We start from the raw sequence: 27,077 nt of genomic DNA, 5'->3' as shown, positions 1-27,077 counted from the left end.
CACCGTATGTAATATCACCACGTATTTTATCAAGGAGCATGACATTGTTGATGGGCGCAGATGATACGAAGTATCATCGCATAGAACTGTGGTTATCAAATGATAATTGAATCCAACGGAAGACAAAGTCTGGTCACATGAGCGGCTGCATGAAAATCATGACAAAGTTGCTGTGGGGTCATGGGAAGATCGCCAAGATAAAATCATTAAGGTGATTTCGAAGTTTCAACGTTGTTCTTGGTGTGCATCGTAAATCTGAAGTTCAAGATACTTCTTATGAGAAAGTAGAACACAACCAAACATGAACGAGTAAGGAATACTCCAAGTGGTCTTTCATCAACAAATAAGTTCTCGACCACTTGAGCCCCTTTTCATTCGCTTCCACGTGATTAGCCACACAATCTCGTATCTATTTCCTAAGTGATTATCCTTGCTGCCAATCTCCGCCATTAACGGCTGCTTGTCGGTACTTGGTGGAGACAAGCTTTTTTCAAGCTTCATCAAGAAAAAACGGAGGATTACTCTCTTGACTTGGACCAAACTAAGCATCGCAATCCAAGACAATTATGGCTTGGCTTCTATCATCGTCCGTTATTGCTTTTTCGTAGTTTTATATCAAGATCAAAAGTGGCACGTTTGAAAGATTTGATACTCAATTCACGACGGTGGGATACCAGCAAACTTTGGATGTCTCGAGGAGATGAGGGCCACCGGGGAATCAATTTAACGTGAACCAACAAGGATGACGTACCCACCGCGTAAGCCAATGCGTACCCATTATTCATTTTGTTATGAACCAGGCATTGCCCTTTCAGCCCATAGGTTTCCAAATCTCTCTGAGTCTTTAGTTTTCCTCCCAGGGAAAACGCTGGTGGATCCATAAGATTCTGAAAATAGTGTTTTGAAATCCACTGGGATGTGACTGACGCGCAAGGTCTATTAAAAGGAAGAAACCAAAGAAGACTTGCCATGGGCCGTATGTCAAAAACAGAACAGTGGACCAGGAGTTTTGTTATTACGGAACTAGAGGTAAGTGTAGTAGGAAGTATGTCTCTCCTCACTTTGAAGCTCTGGAGAATAGAATAGACTTCGTTTCTTTTCGACTTGATGGCAAGATAGTACGCTTTTCTTCTTATACCTCAGCGATCCGGCCTATTTTATCTTATACTCTCGTTTGGCAGAATCGTTTGCACATCTGGAATTGATCGGATCTCCCCGTTTTGCTATTGTGATTGGCGAAGAAGTGTTATATACGGTATCTATACTCTAGTTTGAATCACGGAAGAGGACCAAGATGAGGATCAGTGGAGGAAAAGTCTTGGCATATACTGCTGCTATTTGCTCAACATGTAGTAGTTTGGTTAGTGCAATTACTCTTGATCTGAGCTCTGATGGTATGTTGATATTCTATGTTGTTTCCTGTTGAGTGAAGAGCAACATACTGATTGAATAACAATGATCAGAAAGCATCAAAACCGCTGCATCCGATGTCGCCTACGATATGATGAAATACTATACGGGAAATAATACCGGAGATGTCGCTGGTAACTTACCTGACCCCTATTATTGGTGGGAGGCAGGAGCTATGTTTGGTGTAATGGTCGAATATTGGTATTATACTGGCGATACTACCTACAACGCCGAAGTGAAAGAAGCTCTCCTACATCAAGCTGGCAACGATTACGATTTCATGCCTATCAACCAGACAAAGACCGAAGGAAATGATGATCAGGGATTTTGGGGAATGGCTGCTATGACAGCTGCAGAGGTTAATTTCGATAATCCGGATAGTGGAACACCTGGTTGGTTAGCAATGGCGCAAGCAGTTTTCAACGATATGGCAGCTAGATGGGATGAATCAACTTGTGGAGGTGGTTTGAGATGGCAAATCTTTACATTCAACTCCGGATACGAGTATAAGAACAGTATTGCGAATGGATGTTTCTTCAACTTGGGAGCTAGGTTGGCAAGATATACTGGAAATTCATCATATGCCGATTGGGCTGAAAAGATCTTCACGTGGGAACAAAGTGTTGGATTGATCGGTGATGGTTGGGAGGTATATGATGGTACATCCGATACAACAAATTGCAGCTCTCTCGATCATGTGCAATGGACATACAACAATGGTATCTATCTTTTCGGAGCTGCCATGATGTACAATTACGTTCGTCCCCCCCCTTTCTCTCTAACTACCTCCCGGACAAGCCATATAGTTCTGCTAACACATGCCTTACAGACCAACGGATCATCCGTTTGGGAGAATCGAACAGCAGGACTCTTGAATGCTAGTAGTGTATTCTTCAAAGATAATGTTATGTATGAAGCAGCATGTGAAACCACTACAGTCGGTTGCGATAACGATGAACAATCGTTCAAAGCCTACCTTTCTCGTTGGATGGCGGGAACAACTAAACTTGCTCCATTTACCGCACCAACAATCATGACTTACATCAACGCATCTGCTAAAGCCGCGGCAGAACAATGCGACGGAGGAGCTAGCGGAAGAGCATGTGGAGAACATTGGACTGCAGGAAGTACTTACGATGGAAAATACGGAGTCGGAGAACAAATGAGCGCTTTGAGTATCATCCAAGCAACACTTATTGGGCAAGCAGCCGATCTCGTTACAAACAATACGGGCGGAACAAGTGTAGGAAATGCAGCAGGTGGAAGTGGAAGTAGTACCGTTAGTGATGGAACGGTCGAAACACCAATCACCAGTGGCGACAGAGCCGGAGCAGGAATCTTAACGGCGCTTATAATAACCGGTGTTATCGGAGGTGTGGGATTTATGGTTCTGGGTTGAGATGAGGAGGGTGAATGGGGCATTGAGAAAGAAAGATGGTTGTATGTTTATATGGAATAAGTTGGGCGTTTGGGGTTCAAATCATGTGTGCATACACATTTCTGGCGTATATCATCAGCATTGTGCATTAGGAGGGAGTATATTATCTTACAATCTGGATTTCGATACCGGGGTATCTATGTATCAGCTTTCAGTATTTACCCGATACAATTTGTACATTTACATTCATCTAAACAAAACAGAATAAGTCAAGGACTATAAAATTAAGAAGCCTTTGAATTTCTAATTTTATCACTCGAACATTACCTACTGACTTGTCTTATATCAATCATTTCATGCACCACATCACATCATATTGTCCACCCAATCACACAATTCTCTTCCCCACCACAGACTCAGAAAAATTCTTTATTCCTCCTCTCCACTATTCTGTGTTTGAAAATATATACGCAAACAAGAACAACATATCCAACGAATCATGAATAATCACTTCATAGGACAGATGGCCGAGTGGTTATGGCGTGTGACTCAAGCTTCATAGCTTAATTGGTGTAAAACCAATTAGCATTCTCATGGGCTCAGCCCGCGGGGGTTCGAATCCCCCTCTGTTCATTACTTTTTATTTTTGGGGGTTTAGGAGGGAGTAGAGGGAGTAGGGAGGCTGTTTTGATGGCGGAAGTGGGAGGGGATGTTGTGTATAGAGAGAGATGAGCGGGGTGGAGGGGATGGATCTTTTAATCTGTAAATTGAAGAATTGTTTGTGTTATGGATGCGAATTTGTTATCTATTTATTTTCGATGATATATACTTGTTATTTTACCTCTTTTGAAATATAATGATTCAAAATAAATTTCTCGTACGAGTGTAGTATTTACTTTGCGAATGCATAGAGTGGAAGCTGGGTAGCTATCCTCTTTCTTTCTTTCTTTCTTACTAATAAAACTCCTGGAAGACCCAGTATTTGGCGATCGGATTCTGCATGTGTGATGGAATGCAAATGGCATAATTGGAAAATACCATGATTGATTGATTGATTGATTGATTGATTGATTTGCAAACACTCGCTCTTGGGTAGGTAGGTATAATCCCTTACCTACCTACACACTTTACCCTACGATACAATGTACTTGTTTATTTGAAGTTGGATATATACTAGATATATATATAAAATGACATCTACTTACTAGGAAGTACTTGATTTTATTTTATTTTATTACATCTCATCACGTAATTATATCCAATACACAAAGCTCCATCTATATACGTACTAGGCAGCTAGCTACTCAAGTAAAAGCTATACACATGAATTCCACTCATCTCACAACCGATCTCAGATCTCCCAGTACCCATCTCAAATCCAAAAATGAGGTAATGACACTTAGGTATCTATCTACCTAGTACGAGTAGTATCTCTCGATATCGATGGAAAAGAGGGGGTAATTTGCCCTAGGTAGCTAGTAGCTAGAAGCAGAGCTCGAACGATGTTCGATGCGGTGGAACGAAAGTGACGTCATTGTGACGGAAGGAAGCTGCTTCTTACCTTTCTCGTAGCTTGCTTGCTTGCTTGCTTGCTTGCGAGCTTGCTTGGAGCTACCTACTTTGCGGGAAGGATTCGATTGGTATTTATATCGATACTGGTTTCTTACCTCTTGTACCTACATATTTACATCTATTCTTCCTGTACAGACACATAAATAAATAATCGATCTACAAACCTCCATTTCTACTTCCAATACACGACAATAACAATAACAACGAAATAATCACACACAAACCAAATAACCACCCGCCACATATCAAAATGCAATCCATAACCCGCACCCTCTCCCGCCAATCCCGTCTCTTCACCCCCCAACTACACATCCAAGCCAGCCGTCCCTTCTCTTCTACCTTCATCTCTCGCAAATCTGCTACCGAAGCCGTCAAGGAAACGGTTCACAAAGTCGATAAAGCCGTGGCGAGCAAGATCGTAGATGGTATTGAAGTTGGTCGTATGTCTCCCTCTCTCTTTCCCCTTTCCCCTTTTCCCATCCCATCCCCTTTCCCTCCACCAAAACACCAAAACACCCAAACGCCAACAGCACAAATAACTAACCCCCTCCCCCCCAAAACAGAAACCGCAACCCAAAAAGCCAAAGAAGCAGCCGGCCTCTCCGCCTCCGAAGCCAAAACCGCCGCCTCCAACGCCGCCTCCGAAGCACAAGGCACCACTTCCTCCGCCACCGGTTCCGCATCTGGCACCGCGTCCGAGTTGGCCGGACAGGCGAAAGGAAAGGCAGCGGAGTTGAAGGGCGCCGCGAAGGGAAAGGCGGCCGAGGTGAAGGGAGAAGTCAAAGGGAAATTGTAGACGAGAGCTTGATGATGAGATTTGTATTATAAGTTGCTGATGCTTTTTGGCGGAGAGGAAAATCGGGTCACAGGACAAGACATGGTGGGATATGGTGGACAAAACATAGCACATCAGAGAAGGATATGATAATATGGGAGTCAGTAGATAATTGATGAATGCCACGAAATTCAATGAACGAAAGAAAATTATAATTTGCTTCACACAAACCATGTAAGAACTCGTCTACTTCGATTGTGAACGTGTAAGATCTAAAATCCGATGACTCTGGAAATATCATCATTAAGTAATCCGTATCTATATACAGTACATACAAAACCTATCATCTCAAACCTCCTCCAATTCTTCTTTTTTGATCATCTCATCTCGTCTCATCTCATCTCATTTGGCCTATGGAAAACCAATCATATATACAAAAGAGCCCATCAATCACCCATCCACATCTACATTCATTCCACATCATCTCTAATGCCCCCCCCTTCTAGCCATATACCCATTTCCTCTCCTCAAATTTCCATTCCCCTTGGCCAAACTGGCCACACCACCATTCAACCACCCAGCACTGCCTCTCCTCCTATCCTTTCCCTCATCAGAATTAGTCGTCAACGCATACCACATATCCATAATACCCGCTCGACGAGCCGGTAACATGCTGTATTGAAGCGAATAAAGATTTTTGCGATGTATAGGCGGAACGAACTTGCCAGTTGCGAGACAGAGAAGGACGCGGGGGGAAGCGTAATGTTTGCGGATACGATGTCCGAGTTGGAAATATTGGTGGAACATGGCGCGGAAAGTGAGGGGAACGGACTATAGATTTCTGTTAATAATTTGAAGGCAGATGAGTAGGAAGAGAACCATCATACTTTGAGATATATATAGGATGTTGGTGGAGGAGATGGAGTGTTAGGTATTTGGCTTGCGAGTTCTTGGGTATCACGAAGCTCAAATCGTATGCCACCTTTGTATGTTAGTGTGATGTAGTGTGTAAAATTTATGCGCGAACATACCTGGCAGTCGTTGCGAATCTTTAAGTCGTAACATCAATGCAAAAAGGGGGAAATGATTTAGGCATGCAAGTAAAGCATCTAAAATGGCTTTTAATGAGATAATTGCCATTCGTGCACATGCGAATGCCAGGTAGAATACAACCACTGTAGGCAAGAGAAAGAAAAGTAGTGTGAATAGAATCGTGCCTAGCAATAGTTGATCAAGGTCATAATCGCAAGAATCGATACGTTTTCGAAGAACGTTATGCTTCTTGCCCCGAAACAGTTGAAATAAAGACAGGAGGATAGTATACTGCCAATTGAATATACGTGCAGAAGCCATGTAAAAAGAGTAGATGTGAAGTGTCAGGATTGTGAGTAGATCGGAGAAAAGGGCGATTGGCATGCTGGCTCCAGCAAAACTGGAAAAACCAACAACCCATATAACATGAGGCAATACTGGATGCAAAGCTTCAATACAGCCTGTGAGAGTTAGTTGATGCATTATTTGTTGGAGAGGACGATAAACATACTTGACCAATGTTCGATGACCCATAAGAACAAATCACCAAGGAAAGCAGCCAGTTCGGTATTGAGTTTCAAGCCAGCTGGCCAATCCATCAGCCAATTTATCGTCCTTTGTAGAGCAGCTATAGAATAAGTGCTTAGGATATCACTAATAGTCTCTGCTACCCAGGCGGAATTGTCAATAATATAAGACCCCAATGCGATTCCAATGATCACATCATTAGCAACTAGCCAAAGGCTATTATAAAATCTTATATAGTCCGGATGACTCGTTGTCACACTACCCCAGTCTCTTTTACTTCTTCGGAGTGTGACATATTGCATAGGCCAATAGCAGAATTGTTGTAAGCGTATCTCCACCTGCTGTGCAGTTGCGGAGATATCTTTCAAGGCTGCATAATCTGGCTTAGCTCTCCACTCTAGAATCAATAGTAAAGCTTCAGCAGCAAATCTATGACAAACGAGACCAACAACAAATCCACGTCTGATGATAGGATATATGTAGAGGGTGATGAGTTGCCATATTGTCAAAAGAACGAAATCACGCATCGTGGTTGCTGACTCCACTACCCTTTCCGACACGCTCAGACTTCTCCTTGACCGAGCTCCAACTAGCGAGATGTTTTTCTGTAATAACTGATGGACCTCCCAAGCACAATTAATTTGATTGACTATTCTTGGCAAGGCGAGTTCTTTTTGTGATGGTGGATGTTTAACGACGGAGTGGTACTTCAACTTTTCGACTAGTTCCTGAGTCCTCTTCCTCTGTCTTATTTCTTCTCGTTCTTCCTCCGCATCAACACTGCCTGGTGCATGAAATGTCATTTCAGCCTTGTCATCCAATGCCAATGATATTGGCTTTAGAGATATATATTGCATCCTATTAGGCTGAGGTCGATCAAAGACAACTATTTGATTCGTTGATGCTCGAGCACAGGATATCTGAGGTAATTTGTACGCCGACCCTGTGATTGCGCGGATTTGAAGAGTATCGACATCTGCTTTTGGTGAATTTGTCACACCCAATACCTGTAGTGAAGACTGTCCACATAACTCATATATTCGCTCGATGGGATGGCTGGCATTTCGGAACAGAGTTCCAACCTTCAGTGCATTCTCTACATTGCGCGCCTGCAATTACGTCAGTCGGTTCCAATTTCATATAGCCTTATCGCTGCTCACGTCAACATCCTCCAATATCGCAACCACAAAAATATCAAGACCAGAATTTCTCCAGCCAACTATTACTCCAGGTGAATCGCTCCTTGGGATATCCCTCGGCCAGAAAATCCTCATCAATCCATCATGATCGGGCATGACAAATGCTCAATTATCATAAACTCTCTTCCTTCAGAAAGAACCCCGACGTCGCAATTGTTCTCGTGCAGATATGCCGACGCTGCCAGATCGTGGATGCTATTGGATTATTAGCTAGGCTTATGGTTGTAGATGTAATGCTTCTTTACTAGTGTCGTCTCCCTCGACGCGAGCCTTTCTACTGGTATAATGAATAAAAAGAAGAAGAGGGAAAGAATCGCGAATCCTTTCAAAGTTCGTGCCTATGCGCCAAATGATATCAGTGACATGTATCGAATTGATTCAGGGGAAACCAAAGCTAACCACTACTCCGTGATCCCATGCGAATATTGCAAGCTCATAAAGTCTAGTAACCAGGTCCCACCTCGCAGTGATGTAGCCGGCTACGAAAATCGCAAGTGTGAGGATTGAGAAGGGGTGCATGAATTGTTTCTATTGCTGGCGCATCACTGTAATCATCTGCTGTAGGAAATTCGAGACGGCTTTACTGGCTTCTGCAGTTTACGATACTCAGCGGAAAAGTTGATGGTTGGAGGAGTGAAGGTGGAGGGGTGGGATAAGAGAGAATGGATGATATGGGTAGTACCTAGGTAGGATGAGAATATATAAAGGTGTTTTCACAAGTATGAGGTTCTCGAATCCCACATATTTGTTTAAAGTCAGGGTCCAGATTTTGGGTGGGATTCTTTTTTCTGGATCTCCCTTCATATAAACCAATCCCGATACAGGGATTTAAACTTATCTGGAGAAATCACCAGAGAAAGGCTGAAAGCAATTTGTTCTTTTGCAGGGGGTGGATGAAATTAAGCTTTATAGGCTAAGAATTATAATCACGTGCTAGTGTGAGGCTTGGAAGTTGGTGAACATTTGATGGGAAAGGAATGAAGAGGGAAATGAGGATGTTCAAGCTATATAATTTGATATATCATATACATGGATATGGTTGATTGATGCTGTACTATATTGATGAAATGAAGAGATGTAAAGAAGTTGCACTTTCAATAAGTTATGTTTCTTAAACGGGATCTCCATCTAAACTTTGATGGCTATCAAAGGCCTTCGTGCTACGTCGATGTATTGCTTATGAGTATAGAATGTTACTGTTTTTTTGGAATTCATGCAAAGTTGAGATAGTTTTAAGTCCCCAATAATAGTAGAATCTTAACCTGAAAGATCATCCTAGCGCCTTTCCCATGCATAGGTAGTAGTGTTGTTTATACAGTCTGATATCATGTATGCATTCCATTCTACATAACAATTAGCTATCAGATTCCCTCCCCCAGAGTATAGTCCGAGTAACTCACAAGGCCGTCGCAGATTTGTGGCATCATGTTCCTTATGATCCTCTCGTGCTTCTTCAAGCATTTTATCAATACCGCGTTCTTTCAAAGCACCCTATATGAGTCAGAATGGGAATCGTTCAGCACTACTGAAGGATTTTCCAGACTTACTGTTAAGCATTTCCGGTAATCTTTAAACAAAGATTCACACTCATCAGTTGTACCTTTACCTCGAAGGTATTCTAATGATCTTGTTAGTTCATGTCTATACTTCCAATAACGAACCTTACTTACTTTCGCTATACCATTTCAAGAAGCACGAATCATATCGTCTTTGGAAATGTTCAGCATATTAAAAACTGGCTCAGAAACGAATAGAATATAGTAGATATTACATACTCCTTGACTTCATTACATTCAGGTGCAAGTGAAGCCGACATTGTGAGAAGATTTTGGTGTGAGATTGTATGATAGGAAGTTGTATTTTTGTATTGTGCCTTGTTACTACTAAACTCGTGTGGCGATAGGTGAAATCCTTTGTCATGTGAAGTCGTGAAAGTCGTGAATCAGTGAAAGAATTTAGAATTCTGGCTGAAATGAAACTGATGAAAATGCGGAGGACCTAACCTGCAACAAGGTTTAGAAACATGAGCTAGTATAGGTAGTTCCACCCACCGTTTGAAATAATGACAAGGGTAAGAAAGTTGAACTTTTGAATATTTTTTGACCAAATCATATCGCAGAATTCATCTCAATCTTCTTCGACACAACAACAAATTGATTTTGTCAATTATGGCAGAAGATACACAGGATTTCAAGTCCTTACAAGATGAAGTTCAAGCTGCTCTCGTAACAACGGTCAAAACTGCCGGTTATATAGCATCAGAAGATCTCGGCTTTCATCGATCATTAAATCCTGAAGTGGGAAGTGCTCTCGACGAACAGAATGCACGCTTGCTCGCACTTGCCAATCAGTTGCTCAAGTCTGCAGCTTCCGTCTCTGGTATCCAGGTCCCAATTTTAGAAGATGTCGACGACGTTGATAACAATTGGCGCGGTGTTGTGGATGTTGTGGATTCCTTACTCGAAAAAACGGATACTTGCCTCGACGAATATACAGGAATTATCAAAAGAAAACAAGGGGAAGAGGTGATTATTGAATCGCATATATCATACAATTGCATACTGATTTCTGCCAGACTTCTGCGACAATGAAATCACAGAAACAACCCCTCGACAATTCGCTCCGTACACAAAACCTTGTGAAGCCACAACTCGCATTCGAGGTCAAACCTAACAACGAGGATACATCGCCGTGGCTACCTCTTCTTAAGACAAAACCGCATGCGAAAGTGTCATTAGAGGATAGTCTTGGAATGATTACAAACGAATACGACCAGAAACAGTATGACTACTTTAATTTTATCCCCCTCGCACTACTCCCGGATTCCCCGCGTGAAGGAAAGAAGCTGGAAGACTTAAGCAAGTCAGCCAGGGCCAGTCGCTTCAAAGTAAAAAGGGAGAAACTAAGAAAGCTTCAGGAAATGGGTTCCACTATAGGATTTACTAACAAGCAATTCAGGTATAAGCATCCTTACGAAACGGAAATCTTACAATTACAATACCCCAGCGCTATGTATGAGAAGGCGGAACCCATAAAATATTTACCCGTTGAAAGCACGTCCGCGAAATTCGTTGATACCTACGAGGGTGTTTTAGAGATGCTGGAAGAGCTCAAAGGCGCTACGGAAATCGCAGTCGACTTGGAACATCATGATACTCGTTCATATGTTGGTCTCGTATCTTTGATGCAAATCAGTACTCGCGAAAAGGATTGGATTGTCGATACTCTCAAGCCATGGAGACAACAGCTGCAAGTACTTAATGAAGTTTTCGCCAATCCAAATATAATCAAGGTATGTTGGATGCTTTTCAAATTTCCTCAATGTCAGCTAACAATTTAGGTCTTCCATGGCGCGTATATGGATATTGTATGGCTCCAACGCGACCTCGGCCTATATGTAGTTGGCTTGTTCGATACACACTATGCATGCAGAAGGCTGGGGTTTGCTGGAGGAAGCTTAGCCTTCTTATTAAAGAAGTATATTGATTTCGACGCCGACAAGAAATACCAACTAGCAGATTGGCGAATTAGGTGAGCTCATAGCACGAGACTTTATATCATTAAACTAACTATTCCTCAGGCCACTTCCCGAGGAGATGTTCTTCTACGCTAGGGCTGACACACATTTTCTTCTTTACATCTTTGACAATTTGCGAAATGAATTACTCGACGCACCTGATGTTGAAACGCCTGATGCAGAGGAACCCGTAGCAACCTCGATGGATATAGTCTTACAAAAGTCTAAAGAGACTTCGTTACTTCGATATGAGCGACAGCTATACAACGCGGAATCTGGGAAAGGGCCAGGAGGATGGTTTTCACTAATTTACAAAACGCCTGCTCTATTAAGTAGTGAGCAATTCTCAGTATTCAAAGCTGTACACGCCTGGAGAGATCAGATAGCAAGAAAGGATGATGATAGCATTAATTTCGTCATGTCGAATTCAGTTGTTGTCAATCTAGCCAAATTCATGCCCATGGATATGATAGCCTTACTCAGTATCATTCGACCAATATCTCACAGCGTAAAATCGCGTACTGGGGAACTCTTGGAAGTTATTAAGGCGGCAAAAGAAAACGGAAAAGATGGCCCAAAATCGATAGACGTCCTAAGAAAATCACCGGATTCTGCCGCCACCCCAAAATCCAACACTGGAGCGAAATCCACATCGCAAAAGCTATCCAAACTTGACGTTACACCGGTAGACAAAACAGAACTTACAACAGAGACATCCTCTTTCTGGGGGGGTGCATTTGGAAGCAGCATATGGGAGCCCTCAACCACAACTCCGGATCAAGATAGCATGAGACTCGCAATACCCTTACCCCAATTATCAGAAGAAGTTTTCGCTGAAACGAGTACGCCTCTTACCGATCGATCCCGTATGGTCATGCCCGAAGCACAGACGCCTGTTGCAACACCCACACCTAGCAAAGTAAAAGACGAACCATTTGTTCTAAAGCGAGGCTCGAAGAGAAAGAGCGAAACCATCACAGATCCAGATGAAGACCAGAAGGCTACCGGTGATTACGACATTTCTCTTGACTATACCTCCTCCACCGAGGCCGAAAGACGTCGGGCTAAATTTGCAAAAATGGAGGAGAAACGATTAAGAAAACAACAAAAGAAAGAAGCAGCCCAGGAGCTCAAAGCAGCGGCACAGGAACGTAAAGCAGAAGAAGAAGAATCTGAAAATGAAGAAGTAGAAGAGGACGTAGAGAAATCGGAAGCAGAACAAGCGGATGAAGAACAAGGACAAGAAGAAGAAGAAGAAGATTTCGATTACAGCAAAGCGGAGTCGGTACTTAATTCCAAAAAGGATAAGAAAGACAAAGGTGGAAAGGGTGGAAAGGGAAAGAAAGAAAAGAAACCTTTTGATCCATACCAGAAGAGTAGTAATGCGGAGAAGGGAATGAGGAGAGTGCAAAATGGGGAGAGAGGGGGACGAAGTGCAACTTTTCAGAAGTGAGGGGTCATTTTAAAGGGGGAGGATTACTCAAGTCTAGAGATCATGAATATAGGGGTGATGAATATGGAGTGGAAGATTTGAGAATTGAAGCTTGAGAATTAAATCGAGCGGACATGTAGCATGTGAGCAGGGGATGAATGAAGGAGTGCAGAGGCGGATATAAGGAAGTAAATGATGGAGGGGGTGAAAAATGAGAGGGAACAGGTGAGGTGAGGATCTTGGTGCATATGATGTATATGATAATACCTGCCTACCTGCTTATCTACACTACTATAATCTAATATAGTGATTTGCGGTACCTATAAACGTCCTTGAATATGAATTGATATCGTAAGATGGGATGGCATATGATGGGATATGATATCATGTGAAGTGAAGTGTGATGCGGATGAGGAAGAGATCGACAATTCTTGCTTTTTCGCTACGGAAAGGAGAAGGCCGGGGATGGAAAAGGAAAAGGGGCCCGATTTGAAGCGACGGGTTTGAGAAATATTCGTATTCGTTATTCTTTACATTTCCCTTTACATATTTCATTCACATTGATATTGATATTGATATTGGTATAATATATTTAAAATCCTGCATGCATGCACGTATTCATCCATTCATGAATCAATCAATTTCATTCATCATAGAATATCGTATCATCTTACGCAGCATACCTATCATAAGAAGAAGCCTGCCCAGCCACCTAATAATCTTCCAGAACCCCCTCCCTCCATTGTTCCCAACCTATCCGCTATCAACCCAGCCTAGCCCAGCCCAAATCATAGGTACCCATACATAGAAGGGAAGAAAAAGAAAAAAAAAGGTAACATGTCAACGCCCGCCAACATTGAACGATACAGACTTTGGAAGATTTGATGCACACTGTCCTAAACACATCCCACAATTCTCCATGGCGATTTTTGTTAGAAAGAAACCTCATTTCTTTTCCTCGAAGTAGAACTTTCCAAGACCAGCTTGATCGGGACTACCAAGCGGTGGTCTACTCGCCGCAGAAGGACTATCCTCAATTCTCTCTTTCAGAATCTTTTCGGCAGCTTCGGCACCCACTCCCGTACCCAATCCCGAACCGGTCGAATTGCGATTTCCGGCAATTCCTACCCCTTGACCCCGCGCAGCCGTGTCTACATATCCACTTGTGTTATCATCAGTGATTCCATCTAGCATTCTCGCATCGCGTTTCTGTTGCTCGGTGGTTGTCGATGTCGATGCGCTGACGGGGGTTCCGGGATTGCTGCTTGAGACTTCTTTTGCTAGACCGCTTTTTCCTACGGTGAGGGGGCTCGCGAGAAGATTACTCCGGCTGTATATTGGTCCGCTGACGGTACTTCCGGCTCCTTCGCCAAAACCGACTAAGCTCGTATCGTCGCTCATTCCATCCTCATTGCCTTCTTCATCCATAGCAGATGCGGAAAATCGATCCCGATCATCAATTTCCCGGAAGTTGTTATCCATGCTCATTTCATCATCATCGGCTTCCGTTTGTCCCTTCGTGCTATTGGATGCCCATGTGGTTGTTCGACCGGTGAGAGATCCGGTTGCTGATGCGGAACCGACGGTAGACATGCGAGTTGTATAGACGGGGTTTCCGGCTTGATCGAAATAGCCCGGGATCTGACCGGTTGTGGGGACAGAAGTATTACCGCTGGGGTTTTGAGGGGTCGCGGTGGTGACTCGTTCAAGTCCTGCCAGACGGGAAATTCGATCCGCGCGTTGTGCTTCGAGAGTATTGCTAGAGAGGGTGTGTTGGTGGTGAGAACTTGCGGTAGGGTGGGCAGAGCCGCGATGTCCATCTTTGATGGCGGTTGTGGAGAGAGCGGAGAGGGATGTGGTTGTTGAGTTGGGAGTTCCTCTAAAGAGAATTAGATTAGTGGTATGTTAGAGAGTGGTTGTGGTGGTGGAGGGGCAACTACGTACGGTGCATCGGTTGGAGTATCGACAGTCGATGGCGGTTCGGGCATACCGATTAATGTAGGTGTAGATGACATTTTGACGGTGAACTTTGTATTAGGAGGTGATTTTTAGTTATTTATCGTGTGTTCAGGTTGAGTAACAACGTAGGTATGTTTGGTGGAATTGGAAGCTTCTTGGCTCGTTTGGTTCGCTTGCTCTCAAGGTGGGTTGATTAGCTCGATAGTCTCTGGAGCTGTAAGGCTGGACTAAAGATTTACGCCTAGTAATAAGATTAGGCTCTTGAATTCCGTTGGCTGAAAGAATCTTGATTTGATTTCTTTTTTAATGTAGTTTGTAAATAAGACAATAATGTGGGATTCCTTCAAAGTAGTACGTTATCAATCGTATTGCTTGCTTGCTTGCTATAAAAGTTCTTTCTACTCCAATATTCTTGATAGAAAGATGGAAATTAAATTATCTACCTGGGTCTTTAATAGATGAAGGAGAAAAGCAGCTTAAGCTTCAAAAGCTGCAGGATCATCTAATGACGCAGTTCCTAAGACGCTAGTGCATATCGGTCCAACCCCACATTGCAGAAACATACTATTCCTGTTTTGCTGCTAGTGAGAAGTTAATTTCCCCTGTGTTTCATTCTTCCAACAACATGATCTCTCCACTCACACTCATTTCAACATACCAACAGGCCATCTTACAAGGCAAGATGGTGAAGTATGATTTAAGAAGGGAACCAACTTACTTCCAGAATTGCGATTCGTTGAGTCCGGCCCACGGTTCACGTGCTACTTGCCAACATTTCCGAGATACAATTACCAACTGTGAAGCATGGCGGTCAGCAATACGCTTCTCACGTGGCTTGAGTTCAAGTAGAACTTTATGGCGTTCTTTGGGATGATTAACACTACAGTTGCTGTTCTAATTGAAAAGGGAAGACTGGAGATTGAAAGAACATCATTGCTTTCCAAAGCTTTATCTTCTAAGTGGTCGTTGACTCGTTTCACCTTTTCATCATAGATTAGAACGACAAGTTTCTATCGGGTCTATGTCAAGGTCAATAGGTTCAAAATTATAGTGCGTCAGCTTGCCTTATTGAATCTCTCGAAGTCTGAAATATCGATTTACCTCGCCTTCTTCACAAAAATACACTTATGTCATGTTGGAGGTTACCTATCTTACCCACTTGAGTTGTACGGAGAATGGTACATGAAACTCGTATCAATAATTTCTTGTGCCCACAATTGATTAAGGGTAGACCGTATATTTACTATGGTAGAATTCACCAGGCATGTTCACCATTTCTTCATGATCACAAAGTTGACTGGTCCTTCTCTACGTGACCTTGGTACAATTGCGCAAGCGCCTCTTGATCGAAAGAAAACTCATGATTAAGAGTACTTAATTCTCACTGTTATCATAAAATCACTTTGTGTAGAAACTTCATTGAAGATTCCCCAAACTGATGATAAATTTCCCATTCTTGTTAAGTTATCAAATCATCCTAAAGGCCTCTCTCGTAACCATCCACAATGCCAAGCCCAATCCGAACCTTCAAGTGATGTAGCAAGCCTCTCATTTACGATAGAATATTGCATCGAACTGCTGCAACTTCCCGCTCATTGCATGCACAGCAGTCGAACTTCTGTCGAGATTGCCGTCGACAGGGACAGTAGGCAAGATGTATGGCACGGGGGAGTCGTTATTGGCAAGATAGCGTTGAACACGATGTGTAGAGAGGTGCTCAGTTTCAGTGGAGGACGTAGCGTTCGAAGGGCTATGCGAGGTAGTACTTGGGCTAAATCGAAGGAGGATACGTTAGAAATTATTCCTTGAAATGGTCACAGCTGAGAGGGAGGAATGAAAGAGCTCTTGATTGAAAATAGAGTATTGCATTGCATTTAGTAGTTTTTGCCTATAGATAACCTCATAGCAGGTGAAACCGGGATGTGCAAAGATGGACAGAGAGGACGAGCTGCAGGATACTTGATCCTATGCAGACACTGCTGAAAGACTATCTTGAAGTTCAAAAGGCTAGAGATAGAAAGAAAAAAGCTATCGAGGAACATCATGGTATGTTGCGAACTTTAGATAATATCCCGTATGGTATTATCGAATGCAGGAAACAAAGATAACTTACTCGGAGGTTATAGAGCCTTGCACAGCGATGCAGGAGCTTTTACTAGTGTTCGACATAGTTACTTTGGGATTTGAGGTACGTAGACGTATCGTTCGGGGTTGGCGAGAGGAGGTTAGGAATTGAAGTTTGAGAGCATGAGCAAGAAGAATATCTTATTTAAAGAAAGAAAATAGTGAAAACATCATGGGAATAAAGTGTTTATATATGTACGTGCAAAGCACTGAAGGAAACTCATGAGCAATCAGTCCGGTCACTTATTTCTGAAAGTCTCATGCAACGAGCAAAAGGTAGTGACGGGTCACAGTGCCATACTACTCTTCCACATTTTTGCCAAACCCTTGTTCGGTCGCGGTTTCAACGATATCTCGCTTCCACATTTAGGAACTTCCCACATCTACTTACTAACCCTTGTTGGGTCGCGGTTGTAACCCTATCTAGTGCCTACTTCCCAAAGCGAACTCTTCGGATTTTGGGGTGTGCATAATTGTAAATCATTGGTAAGGGTAAGAAAGGAGCCGTGGATTTCATTGGATGAGGTATAGTCAATTCCTCGCCCCGAGTAACTCATAGTTATTATTTCCCTTTTGGTAACACAGCACATGCAATGTTGCTTTGCCAGAGGTGGGGTCAAATAAAGATGTGGACCTATGAACATGGCGATGAAGCAGACGTACATGCTCACGTTGATGTACCCTTTCTGTATCCGACTCACTTAAGAAAATCATCCCGTCTCGCGAACAACAGAAAAAACCGAACACCAAACCCGCAAAACAAGCGAAAATTTGAAAAAGAGCCTTTTTCAAAATTCAGTATTAATTCAATTTAATATTTTGAATCTCTTGAAATTATTCAATAGGGATTGGAAGCTAATAAATAATCATCTACAATGATTTGAAGGGATTATATCCAATTGCTATTTATTCATGAATTTTTTATTGAGGTGTAGATTTTGGTGTTCGGTTTTTTCTGTCGGTCGCGAGCCCGTGTACCTAGGTTTGAAATGAAAGTCGACAGTATGTTTGAGCTCCGAGTGATATCATTGGTTCGATTAGCATCTTAAAGTTTGTAGAAAGGCGCAGTTTCTCAGCCAGACGCTGAAGGATACTTGGAAGCTTGGGTAAGGCCAAGTAGGGGCACTTTTGTATGAGAACCAAATTATTCTTTAGTATTATTGCTTGAAATCGAGGAGTTAACGGAGGCTGGAAAAATATTACACGTAGTAAGGCAAAGAGGCTGAGGATGATTGCAGCGAGGCAAAGATGATATGACAAAACGATCTTTTCTTCAAGAACCACAATCTTTAACATTGTTGACAATTTTTCAAAGCAAACCAATTTCGAGAGCCTAAAGCAATGCGAAATACTTTAAATTCATAACATTTGGTATTCTTGGTTAGGATTCGAGATGGCTTCGAGGCTAAGGCTCCAAAATGATTTTGACCAACAAGGCTGCGTGGGAGAAGGAAAATCCTGACTTTGCGAGCTACATGCGGACCAATTGCAAACTACGATATTTCGTATTTTCGGTCGTGATTTGAAAGCGATTCGAGGCTGATAGGGGCAAAACGGTGCGTATGCGTCTCGAAAATATTTAAAAGAAATGTAAACCGTATTGTTCCGAGGTAGAATAGCTGATACTGAATTATTTTCGTTGATACAAAAAGATTTGCCACCCAGGCTGATGCTTTGAAGTAGCTATGCTTACCTCATCCAGTCAGGAATACAACTCAGATGCAAACAATAATATAATCGTTTTGATTGCAGTAAGCTCACATCTTCTTTCGAAAGTTAAGGTTTTTGAGATATACCTATTCCTTATATGTAGATCCGAATGAAATCTCCCATCGACTTCAGGTTGAGAGAGTTTCATGCGTATACATTTCAAGCTTTTTATCTCGGTGCGAAAAGAACAGGTCTTTTTGAATATTGTATCGGCATATCTGCACGGAGATTAGCATAATGAGCATACAGATTAATTGCTTTGTGCAACGACCACTGTACTGAACATACGTCCTGCTATAGCAGACAGCATACTCCCAGAACTCGGGAATTCAGCCTTGTCGAAACACAGTATCGATGACGTACACATTTACGCAGAAAGAATTGCGGATTATGTAGTACGGAGTATGCCTCGAGGGATAACACTGCGTGAAAAATGTCTTGGAAACGTCGAAATTTTGTTCTTCAGATACAGTTGTTTTGAAGCTAGATGCCAAGATTTTTATTTCATGAGCTATATCGTGCCGAACCATTTCGGGTTTCGGCCACAAGAAATGGTCCGAATCGGCAGCTCGTTTGGGATCTAGTCGGATTGGTTGTCGCTTCGTCGCAAATTACACCGTAAGTCGCAATGCGATTCTATAAGGCTTCCCGTTGAAGTATGATCTTTTAGAAAATAAAAATGCTCCTTGACCGTTTCACAACTTTCGCCAAGTAGCAGTACACTAAAGAGTATGCAGTTGACAGGGGGCATTGTTAACTGAGTTAACAATGCTCCTTGACCGTTTCACAACCTTGGCTAAGTAGCGGCTCGACAAATAAGGATGGCAATATCATTACCCCGCTCCCTACACAGGTTATTCAGTCAACAGTAGATTTTGTATCTCGGTCATCCTTATTAATTCTCCTTGGGGTAACAAATAAACAAAATCACTGGATAAAATCATATCGTTGGCCCCTGAACTGAATTTATTGATTTCGCTTGTGGTGGCAATCTACTTTCGTCCTCTACATCAGTCTAGGAGCTACTACTCGATATAGTGTACGGCATCGGACTGAGCAAATTCAGAGTACTTTCCTTACAATCATCCTATTAGTTCTTGCATCAGTCTGCCTTTCATACTCACCGTGTGGCTGCAAGTGTCGCTACATTCACATGTCCCAGAATATTAATTCGCATGCGTCACAAAATTTGATTCTGCGCACGGAATCTTTGTGCGACTTTTAGTCTTCAAATTCAAATTCTTTCTTGCGTACTCTGAAAGGTCGTTGAATGTTTAAACTAACACAGAAGTACAAAGCTTTTATTCCTTGACGCGAACCGCCCCACTTTCTGGACCGCTCCCTATTCTTTAGCCTAAATGGACTCGCTTCCTGCGTGGCATGATCTGCTAAACAAGAATTCGATAGAGCTATCAGAATTTAGACTATGGGAGATAGTTTGTCTCCTCCATCACTTGTTACCAGACAGAGTGTTGTTCGAGCCAACTATACTCTAATCAAATCAACTCAGTTGGAAACAAGCCCTACTACAAAATCCTAGCAAGCTCTGAGGCCGCAGAGCGTCTTTATCAATATTTTTTGGGGTTGTATACACTAGTTTGATGTTGCTGCCAAAATATCGTTGCGCTGATAACAAATTGAGTATTGAAAAAAGTTGCGACAAATACATGCTGCTGCTTGACAAAATGATTACCTGCCATACATGCACTTGTTGGATGGCGTACAGAATATTGAGGATCTAACTCGAATAGTAAGAGCAGGAAAGGAGCAGACATATGGAAGTTATATTGATGGAAAAACGTTTGGTCTAAAGACGCGTGTGCTTTGAATCGAAATGAATTTGTTTGAAATTCCTGAAGCAAGAGAAGGAGCTTATCTCTCCGACGGTTCTGATCCACGTTTCAAAGGAACCATATTGAAGTTCTCCCGATAAGGGGAACTCATAGTGTCCCTTTCTGAGTGTACCTCTATGCTTGAACGTACATGCACCTTATCAGCCGAGATATTGCCTTCCTCAGCATCATGTAAGCTTGTGAACGGGTGCGTTGAGTCCGTCGACATTGATTCCCCGAGAGTAAACTCTCCTTTTCTCTTGCGATTTTGTTTTCTGGGACCCGATCCGATTGTCCAAATTGCTGGTCTGTCCGAAGATGGTGGTGATGTTACGTTCTTCTTGCGCCTGAACATACACACCCATACGATGCGCAGGGTCGGAAGACAAGCTTTCGTCGGTTAATATCAGCATGATCCATTTAGGATGGGAGAGATAAAAATTGGGAAGTGTATGAAGATAAGTGAAGCGGCCTACCTGATACTATTGCAAAATTACTCTCCACCACCGCCCATATCCCCTGGTTCACCCAGTTCCAGCTAAAATCCGAAACCGAGTTCTGCTGCCAAACACTGATCAACCTCATAATTGATGCTATACAGACGCTGTATCAGATTGAAATTAGATTAAATGCATATTAGACATAAGTTACAGGACTTTTTGGGAACTTACAATCCTCCAAGTAGGAACGTGCCCATCAAGAGTCGTTTTTGAGACCAGGCAGTATTCAATCGCAGAACGTATGGGATTGGTAATAAAAGCAAAGCAACATCCGTAAGGATATTAGGAACCGAAATACCAATCAAGAACTGTTGGCTATTGACGTTGCAAGAAGCATGTATGTCTTTATCCCAGAAGCCTTTGGGAGGCACACAAGTGAAAATGGAGAGAAAAAGCTAAATGGGTTGAGTTAAAATCCTGGCACTGGATGGAGAGATGGATCGCTTACAACTGCAATTCCCCAAGATGTGACAATCGCCGCTAGTATTGCTACTGGCCACTTGATACTGGTGCTTCGAAAGACTCGCCAGTACAAGGCCAAGATAGAATATTTGACAAAGACGATGATGACGGTGTATATAATTTCAGCCATGAAGAACCCCAAGAAGAAACTATATTCCGCTTTAGGGCCAAATGCCTCCATATGTTTTCCAAATCCGTTTGGTATCCCTAGTGTTGGATGAGTAACAGTGAAAGGAGTGAATGAGTGCAGAGAGCTCAAACTTACACCAACAAAAATTAATCATCATCGCAACACCGCCAACCTGGATTGAATTAATCCCGATTTCTTCTTCGCAAGTGGAAACTTACCAGTGCTATGCAAATGAAAATATCATCCAACCACAAACCAGCACCAGCAACTCGCCGCGACCAAATGCGAAGTCCCACAGCCACTACAGCTGCGAAAAATGTGATAATGTCTGCTGCGTATAAATTGGCTTGCCTACTGGCAGACAGATCGATTGAATCAGCCATAGCAGACGTATATTTGCAGTAAGAATAGGATGGAGTGAAGATAGGTATGAAGACAGCTCCAAGTCAGCAATCCGTAGGATACCGGTCCGGTAGTCAGCAGCAAGTATAATATAACATGGTAAAATTCTGATGTTACACATATGCCGCTTCCTTTCATGCAGTCATCTTCGGATACTTGATCTCATATTACATGGTTTTGGCTTACTGTAGAATTATACGCATGTATGCTCAAGGAATGGCCATCAGCTCAGACTCAGCCGTGTATTGGATTTGATGCTGTGTTCAGGCGGTTCAATCATCCATCATTGATTCGACAAATAAAAGTCGTGATATGAAACTATACAACGCAACCAAATTTTGAAGGTCTTAAATCGATAGGATATCGAGATTCGAAAAGACTAATCAATAATCTTAGTGAATCTCGCTATATATCGGCACAACGGAGGAATCGAACACAGCTTTGGGTAGGTACCTGGCTACTTTTATATGTCTTTTAATCTATCTTTAGGGTTGTTTCTTGTTCTTGGTACAGGCCTCGGGATATCTCCATATTAGAGCAGGGATCATTGATAGGGGCAATGCATCAAGAGAAGTCGCAAGCCCCGCACTGTGTAACGTTGGCGAGGGATTTTACCCGCTGACTGCCGATCATTTCCACCCGTTTGATTCTCAAACAAGTTAGACCCAACATTGCTGATGCATGCATCGTGATAGTTACCCGCACATATATGGGCTGATCTACTGTGAAATGTTTCTGTTTGAACAACTTTTGAATAACACCTTTCAAACTATTTCAAATCTAATATCGCGATATGAATTCTCCTCGTCCAACTCTGGTATTCTTTGCGGGTGCGTTTGCTGATCCCTCTTGCTTCGATCGTGTTGTGCCTCTCTTCGAGAAGGCCGGATATCCATTCGTCTATGTTCGCATTCCTTCCTGCAATCCAGACCCTTCCAATTTGGACTCAATATCTTCCTCCAACGACGTTTCAGAAGCTCGCAAAAATGTTCTATTGCCTCTGATTGAAGAGCAACACAAAGATGTAATTGTTATTGCTCATTCTTATGGAGGAGTCGTTGGAGGAGCTGCTGCAGCTGGTTTGAGTAAAGCTGCTCGTAACTCTCGCGGCGAAGCTGGTGGTGTCTTGGGTCTGGTATATTGGGTCGGCAATATTGTCTGTGAAGGTGAAAGCTTATTTGAAGCTGTCGGTGGTGCATACCCTCCTTTCATCAAAAGTGGAACAGTGAGTTTGAACCCGAGCCAGCCGAGTTGGCGGGCTTGTCCAATGCTAATGAAACTTTTTGCTTTACCATAGCCATCTCCGGGTCTTGCAGTCATTGATCCTGTAATGCCAATCCTCTACGCTGATTGTGACACATCTTTAGCATCGAATCTCGAAGCTGCTATGATTCCCCATGCCTTAGCAGCCTTCGAGACCCCGGCTCCGGCTCCAGCTTGGGCAGAGGCTTCTTTTGATGGACGTCGTGTCTACATTCGTACTGCGGACGACCAATGCAATCCATTGTTTTTACAAGATATTTGGATCGAGAAGAGCAAAGTTTCGTGGGATATTGCAGATCTCAAGACATCCCATTGTCCATTTATCAGCTGCCCCGAGGAAATCGTTCAAACAACCCTTAATTTCATTGAGAAATGGACTTAGCTTGAGAATTAGGAAACAATGCAGCGTTCTATACTAGACTTATGGAATGGAATAGGTGATATTCTCTCGATTATGAGGCAGTAGATCTTGACTAGGAGCTCATGCAAGGTGATCTATAATGGGGAAACGGTCCAATGTATACTCGTCTATTTTGATACATAATCATCGCTATCATAGGCCATATGACTTGGATTTACGATGCAACAAATTCAAACGCATAATCACAATACTATAGTGCCTCCAATCTAATTCAGTCCAGAACCAATGAGGAGTTCCCATTTAGATCATCGTATAGTTCTAGTGTGCTTAACCACTTCCTAGGTACTTTTCTTTGACAAAATATAGTCTAGTTCTTATGATAGGCCAGGTAAGACACAGTGATGACATGATTCTCGGTGTCATCTTTATTGATTGCCGGATCGATTTTGATTTTGCAAATTTTCTCACTACTAGGATCTACTCAAACCAAATTTGTGTCAAAACCCAATAACTTCTCATTTATCGTATTGAGAAATTTGAAATTAGAAATGTAGCAAGTTCTAAAGGTTCATCTGGAAAGCTGATACACTCTTTCCAAACTTTATCTTTGGTCTCCAAAAAGTTATGTCCCTCCTTTCAGAATCCGATAAAACTTTTGACCTAGGCGCTTACTCAGCCCGGCATTCATCCAGAATGACGCCGAGTAGACAAGAGGAACCCAAGACAATGCAACGTCTCAGAGTAGTCATCACCATTCATTGCGAGAGCATGATCTACTATAGCGCCCGCATCCATTCCACTGGGGTAATACCAGCCTTTCGCATTGTTTAATATCTCAAGGTAACTGTTGGTTATCTAAAAAGACGATGAGAAAAATGATGGGTTGTTTTTGTCACAATTTGGACACTAGAGAGAGGCACATCTACGATTATGTTTTGCATATCGGGGATGTTTTCCATACCAGGGCTTTGACACAAGGGGCTTTGAGGCGTTGACTGTGCCCCAGGCTGGACTTGGACTACCATTCTAGGGAGATAAACAATATGTGAAGATGACATTTCAAGTTGTTTGTGTAACCGCTTTTGAAGAGGTCTCAACCAATTATTGCTTCTACTAGCCACTATCTGACGTGGGAATAGGAATAAGATTTGATCAATATCCATCTACGTAATCCATTCAAGCAAATCAAAGGGGAAATCCGTATACGAACATCGCACCACAGAACTATTGTAGACCGGATCGTCCTTTTAATTGATCTCCGGATATTTCTGGGCTCAAGGGAACGAGCAGGCTTACCGGAACCTCACCAATAATGTTTAAACCAATTTTACGATGAGTAATAAATGCCGTTTCTCACTGTCCAGCTTATGCTCATGTGTTACATTCTAGCTTCGGCATTGAGTCAATAGTATGTCACTGTAGCTCTTTTGCCGCAACGGTGCATTTTTCATTCCAGAGATTGTATCGCCGGCTGTGTTCATCCCATATGTTCGAGATAGGGGTTGTAGAATTCCAGGCGGACAATGGCATCGATGAGGTTGGCAGAGTCCTACTGGCAGGATCTTGCAGAAAAGAAAGTTTCACAAAAGAGACAAGAGAGGCCATGCTACATTACCAAAGCTGATGGAGTAGCATTAAATAACTTGGAAGTCATAACGGGACAATTATAGCAGGTATAAATGAAAGTTAGGTTGCAATTACTTGTTTTATAGTTTGTTTTCATCTGCTATTGGTGCTGTGTCTGGGATTGCTATTACATGGCCAATATCTTGGAGATCCAAGTCTTTCAAGTGTAAGACGTCAAATCTTTTGCCCGCTTCTATTTATGACTCTACGTATGGAAATCAGAGTGCTTGTCGTCAATCATGAAGTACAACAGCTGAAGATCAAGTGAAGGCTCAGCGTGAGAGCTCTTGCAACCTAACGTCTTATCCCTTTCAGAACGATTGATTAGTATCAACTGAACAGAAAGCACTACTGAACGCGGACGACACGTATTTGACATAAAAATAGAATTCAGTACTTCGCCACACATGTTTTCAGGCATTCACGATTGCAAGGAGTAAGCACTGCTTATAAAGAAGGCTCCAGACCTCAAAATTATCTCCATTCATCAGCGTTTCTACGCAATTCTTCTTCCTATTTCCCTAAAACTCTTCAGAAATTATTCAATCAAATAGCAATGGCTCCCTTTATGGCTTCAGCTCCACAGTCGGTCGACACTTATGAGTCTATTCCCAAGGGTGTTTATGCCTTGAAGCGTGATTTCAACGCGAGTACTAGGTAAGTTATTCATTAAACACTTGAAATTCACTTGAGCTCGCTTTTTCTGACTGAAATTGTTGTAACAGACTTACTGCTCAGCACTACCTGTGGAAAGATGCTCTCAAGTTCAACATCCATCCAGACATACCTACGGCCAACAGTCAGATAAGAGTTGCAGATGTTGCAACAGGAAACGGGTTTGTCAAGGCACTAATTCCTCCTCCTATTCAAACGCTTATATGCAATCCTAGTATTTGGCTTTTGGATGTGGCACGCGAAGTTCCTCCGTCGGCAAGACTAGACGGCTTCGACATCAGTCTTGATCAATGTCCTCCATCCCCATGGCTACCGGCCAATACCAATCTTCACACCTGGGACGTCTATAGAGAGCCACCAAAACATTTCCAGGAGACGTTTGATATTGTTCATGTGAGGTTGATTACAGTTGCTATCAAGAACAATGATCCCAAACCTGTTTTGGCAAATTTGCGGAAATTACTTAGTAAGTTGACCGTATGCTCAAGTCCATTGTGTTCATGGTACTGATGTATGAAATCTAGAACCTGGTGGTTTCCTTCAATGGGATGAGGCTGATAGCGTCGATTGGACTGTCAAAAATATTGACTCCTCTGTGGCTACAGACGCCGTAAGACGCTTGTTTCAACAGCTATGTGGATCTCATGAGTAAGTGGAGACTTGACAAAATTGGATCCCGATTTGCTAACGAACCCAGCTGGAAGCGCTACATGGTAGACATACTCAATGAAGATGGATTTCAAGATGTCCGACTCCACAAAGTAGAATATGACCTCACTATGGCAAGGTATTGGAATGACGTGTAAGAAACCATAACACAACGCTCCGGAGAGTATACATCTTGCTAACACTTTCTAGATATATGAGTACTTGGGATGAGTTCGCAAAGATGATTGTACGGAAGCCCGAAGAATCACTGCAACTCAGCCGGGAAGCCATGGATCAAGTGCGTGATGGTTGTGCTATATCTTGCCCTAAGCTTGTCTGGGTTGCCCAGAAGACTTGGTAGTTGACAAGTTTATTTCTGTAAGTGATAGAGTGCAATAAGTCTTCGAAATTCGATTTCAACACAAATGTAAACAATCTTATCTTTTTTGTTCATGGCAGCTATGAGATCAAGCAGAGTCCATGATTGAAAGTATTACCTAGTCATTACCCGTTACATAATAAACGCCTATGAATCTATCAAA

The 27,077-nt window shown here is 42.5% G+C and overlaps 11 protein-coding genes across 11 annotated transcripts; 5 read left to right on the top strand and 6 right to left on the bottom strand.

Annotated features, from left to right (window-relative positions):
- The first annotated feature begins 584 nt into the window (after nucleotides 1-584).
- Nucleotides 585-3,090, top strand: EAE97_009457 (uncharacterized protein). Its single transcript, XM_038879972.1, has 4 exons — nucleotides 585-758; nucleotides 947-1,394; nucleotides 1,464-2,167; nucleotides 2,240-3,090. The coding sequence occupies exons 2-4, from the start codon at nucleotides 1,295-1,297 to the stop codon at nucleotides 2,807-2,809; spliced, it is 1,374 nt and encodes a 457-aa protein (XP_038729083.1). The 5' UTR covers nucleotides 585-758; nucleotides 947-1,294; the 3' UTR covers nucleotides 2,810-3,090.
- A 1,520-nt stretch (nucleotides 3,091-4,610) lies between these two features.
- Nucleotides 4,611-5,156, top strand: EAE97_009456 (uncharacterized protein; the record flags this gene model as incomplete). The annotated part of the gene is made up of 2 exons (XM_038879971.1): nucleotides 4,611-4,800; nucleotides 4,924-5,156. 2 exons carry the CDS (start codon nucleotides 4,611-4,613, stop codon nucleotides 5,154-5,156), a joined length of 423 nt encoding a protein of 140 aa, XP_038729082.1.
- A 465-nt stretch (nucleotides 5,157-5,621) lies between these two features.
- EAE97_009455 (uncharacterized protein) lies at nucleotides 5,622-7,990 on the bottom strand (the record flags this gene model as incomplete). Its single annotated transcript, XM_038879970.1, has 5 exons — nucleotides 5,622-5,966; nucleotides 6,023-6,117; nucleotides 6,167-6,628; nucleotides 6,679-7,804; nucleotides 7,856-7,990. The coding sequence occupies 5 exons, from the start codon at nucleotides 7,988-7,990 to the stop codon at nucleotides 5,622-5,624; spliced, it is 2,163 nt and encodes a 720-aa protein (XP_038729081.1).
- A 110-nt stretch (nucleotides 7,991-8,100) lies between these two features.
- On the bottom strand, nucleotides 8,101-8,718 carry EAE97_009454 (uncharacterized protein; the record flags this gene model as incomplete). Its single annotated transcript, XM_038879969.1, has 3 exons — nucleotides 8,577-8,718; nucleotides 8,294-8,484; nucleotides 8,101-8,232 (listed from the first exon to the last, which is right to left on the bottom strand). The coding sequence occupies exons 2-3, from the start codon at nucleotides 8,411-8,413 to the stop codon at nucleotides 8,101-8,103; spliced, it is 252 nt and encodes an 83-aa protein (XP_038729080.1). The 5' UTR covers nucleotides 8,414-8,484; nucleotides 8,577-8,718.
- Nucleotides 8,719-8,888: 170 nt separating this feature from the next.
- On the bottom strand, nucleotides 8,889-9,858 carry EAE97_009453 (uncharacterized protein). Its single transcript, XM_038879968.1, has 5 exons — nucleotides 9,670-9,858; nucleotides 9,565-9,602; nucleotides 9,442-9,512; nucleotides 9,291-9,385; nucleotides 8,889-9,237 (listed from the first exon to the last, which is right to left on the bottom strand). Exons 1-5 carry the CDS (start codon nucleotides 9,708-9,710, stop codon nucleotides 9,165-9,167), a joined length of 318 nt encoding a protein of 105 aa, XP_038729079.1. The 5' UTR covers nucleotides 9,711-9,858; the 3' UTR covers nucleotides 8,889-9,164.
- Nucleotides 9,859-10,062: 204 nt separating this feature from the next.
- EAE97_009452 (uncharacterized protein) lies at nucleotides 10,063-12,864 on the top strand (the record flags this gene model as incomplete). Its single annotated transcript, XM_038879967.1, has 5 exons — nucleotides 10,063-10,419; nucleotides 10,470-10,675; nucleotides 10,853-11,186; nucleotides 11,235-11,425; nucleotides 11,475-12,864. 5 exons carry the CDS (start codon nucleotides 10,063-10,065, stop codon nucleotides 12,862-12,864), a joined length of 2,478 nt encoding a protein of 825 aa, XP_038729078.1.
- A 924-nt stretch (nucleotides 12,865-13,788) lies between these two features.
- On the bottom strand, nucleotides 13,789-14,858 carry EAE97_009451 (uncharacterized protein; the record flags this gene model as incomplete). The annotated part of the gene is made up of 2 exons (XM_038879966.1): nucleotides 13,789-14,722; nucleotides 14,788-14,858. The coding sequence occupies 2 exons, from the start codon at nucleotides 14,856-14,858 to the stop codon at nucleotides 13,789-13,791; spliced, it is 1,005 nt and encodes a 334-aa protein (XP_038729077.1).
- Nucleotides 14,859-16,350: 1,492 nt separating this feature from the next.
- EAE97_009450 (uncharacterized protein) lies at nucleotides 16,351-17,235 on the bottom strand (the record flags this gene model as incomplete). Its single annotated transcript, XM_038879965.1, has 2 exons — nucleotides 16,916-17,235; nucleotides 16,351-16,573 (listed from the first exon to the last, which is right to left on the bottom strand). The coding sequence occupies exons 1-2, from the start codon at nucleotides 16,969-16,971 to the stop codon at nucleotides 16,351-16,353; spliced, it is 279 nt and encodes a 92-aa protein (XP_038729076.1). The 5' UTR covers nucleotides 16,972-17,235.
- A 2,601-nt stretch (nucleotides 17,236-19,836) lies between these two features.
- EAE97_009449 (uncharacterized protein) lies at nucleotides 19,837-22,371 on the bottom strand. The gene is made up of 6 exons (XM_038879964.1): nucleotides 21,779-22,371; nucleotides 21,696-21,732; nucleotides 21,417-21,637; nucleotides 21,140-21,363; nucleotides 20,945-21,072; nucleotides 19,837-20,858 (listed from the first exon to the last, which is right to left on the bottom strand). Exons 1-6 carry the CDS (start codon nucleotides 21,941-21,943, stop codon nucleotides 20,509-20,511), a joined length of 1,125 nt encoding a protein of 374 aa, XP_038729075.1. The 5' UTR covers nucleotides 21,944-22,371; the 3' UTR covers nucleotides 19,837-20,508.
- Nucleotides 22,372-22,755: 384 nt separating this feature from the next.
- Nucleotides 22,756-23,607, top strand: EAE97_009448 (uncharacterized protein; the record flags this gene model as incomplete). The annotated part of the gene is made up of 2 exons (XM_038879963.1): nucleotides 22,756-23,187; nucleotides 23,260-23,607. 2 exons carry the CDS (start codon nucleotides 22,756-22,758, stop codon nucleotides 23,605-23,607), a joined length of 780 nt encoding a protein of 259 aa, XP_038729074.1.
- A 2,161-nt stretch (nucleotides 23,608-25,768) lies between these two features.
- EAE97_009447 (uncharacterized protein) lies at nucleotides 25,769-26,896 on the top strand (the record flags this gene model as incomplete). The annotated part of the gene is made up of 6 exons (XM_038879962.1): nucleotides 25,769-25,869; nucleotides 25,938-26,048; nucleotides 26,103-26,353; nucleotides 26,412-26,535; nucleotides 26,585-26,689; nucleotides 26,746-26,896. The coding sequence occupies 6 exons, from the start codon at nucleotides 25,769-25,771 to the stop codon at nucleotides 26,894-26,896; spliced, it is 843 nt and encodes a 280-aa protein (XP_038729073.1).
- Nucleotides 26,897-27,077: the final 181 nt, after the last annotated feature.

Source organism: Botrytis byssoidea (genome assembly GCF_014898295.1).
Source record: "Botrytis byssoidea strain MUCL 94 chromosome Unknown BBYS_022, whole genome shotgun sequence".
In the NCBI taxonomy this organism is placed as follows: Eukaryota; Fungi; Ascomycota; class Leotiomycetes; order Helotiales; family Sclerotiniaceae; genus Botrytis; species Botrytis byssoidea.
This window is presented reverse-complemented; position numbering and strand designations above follow the sequence as displayed.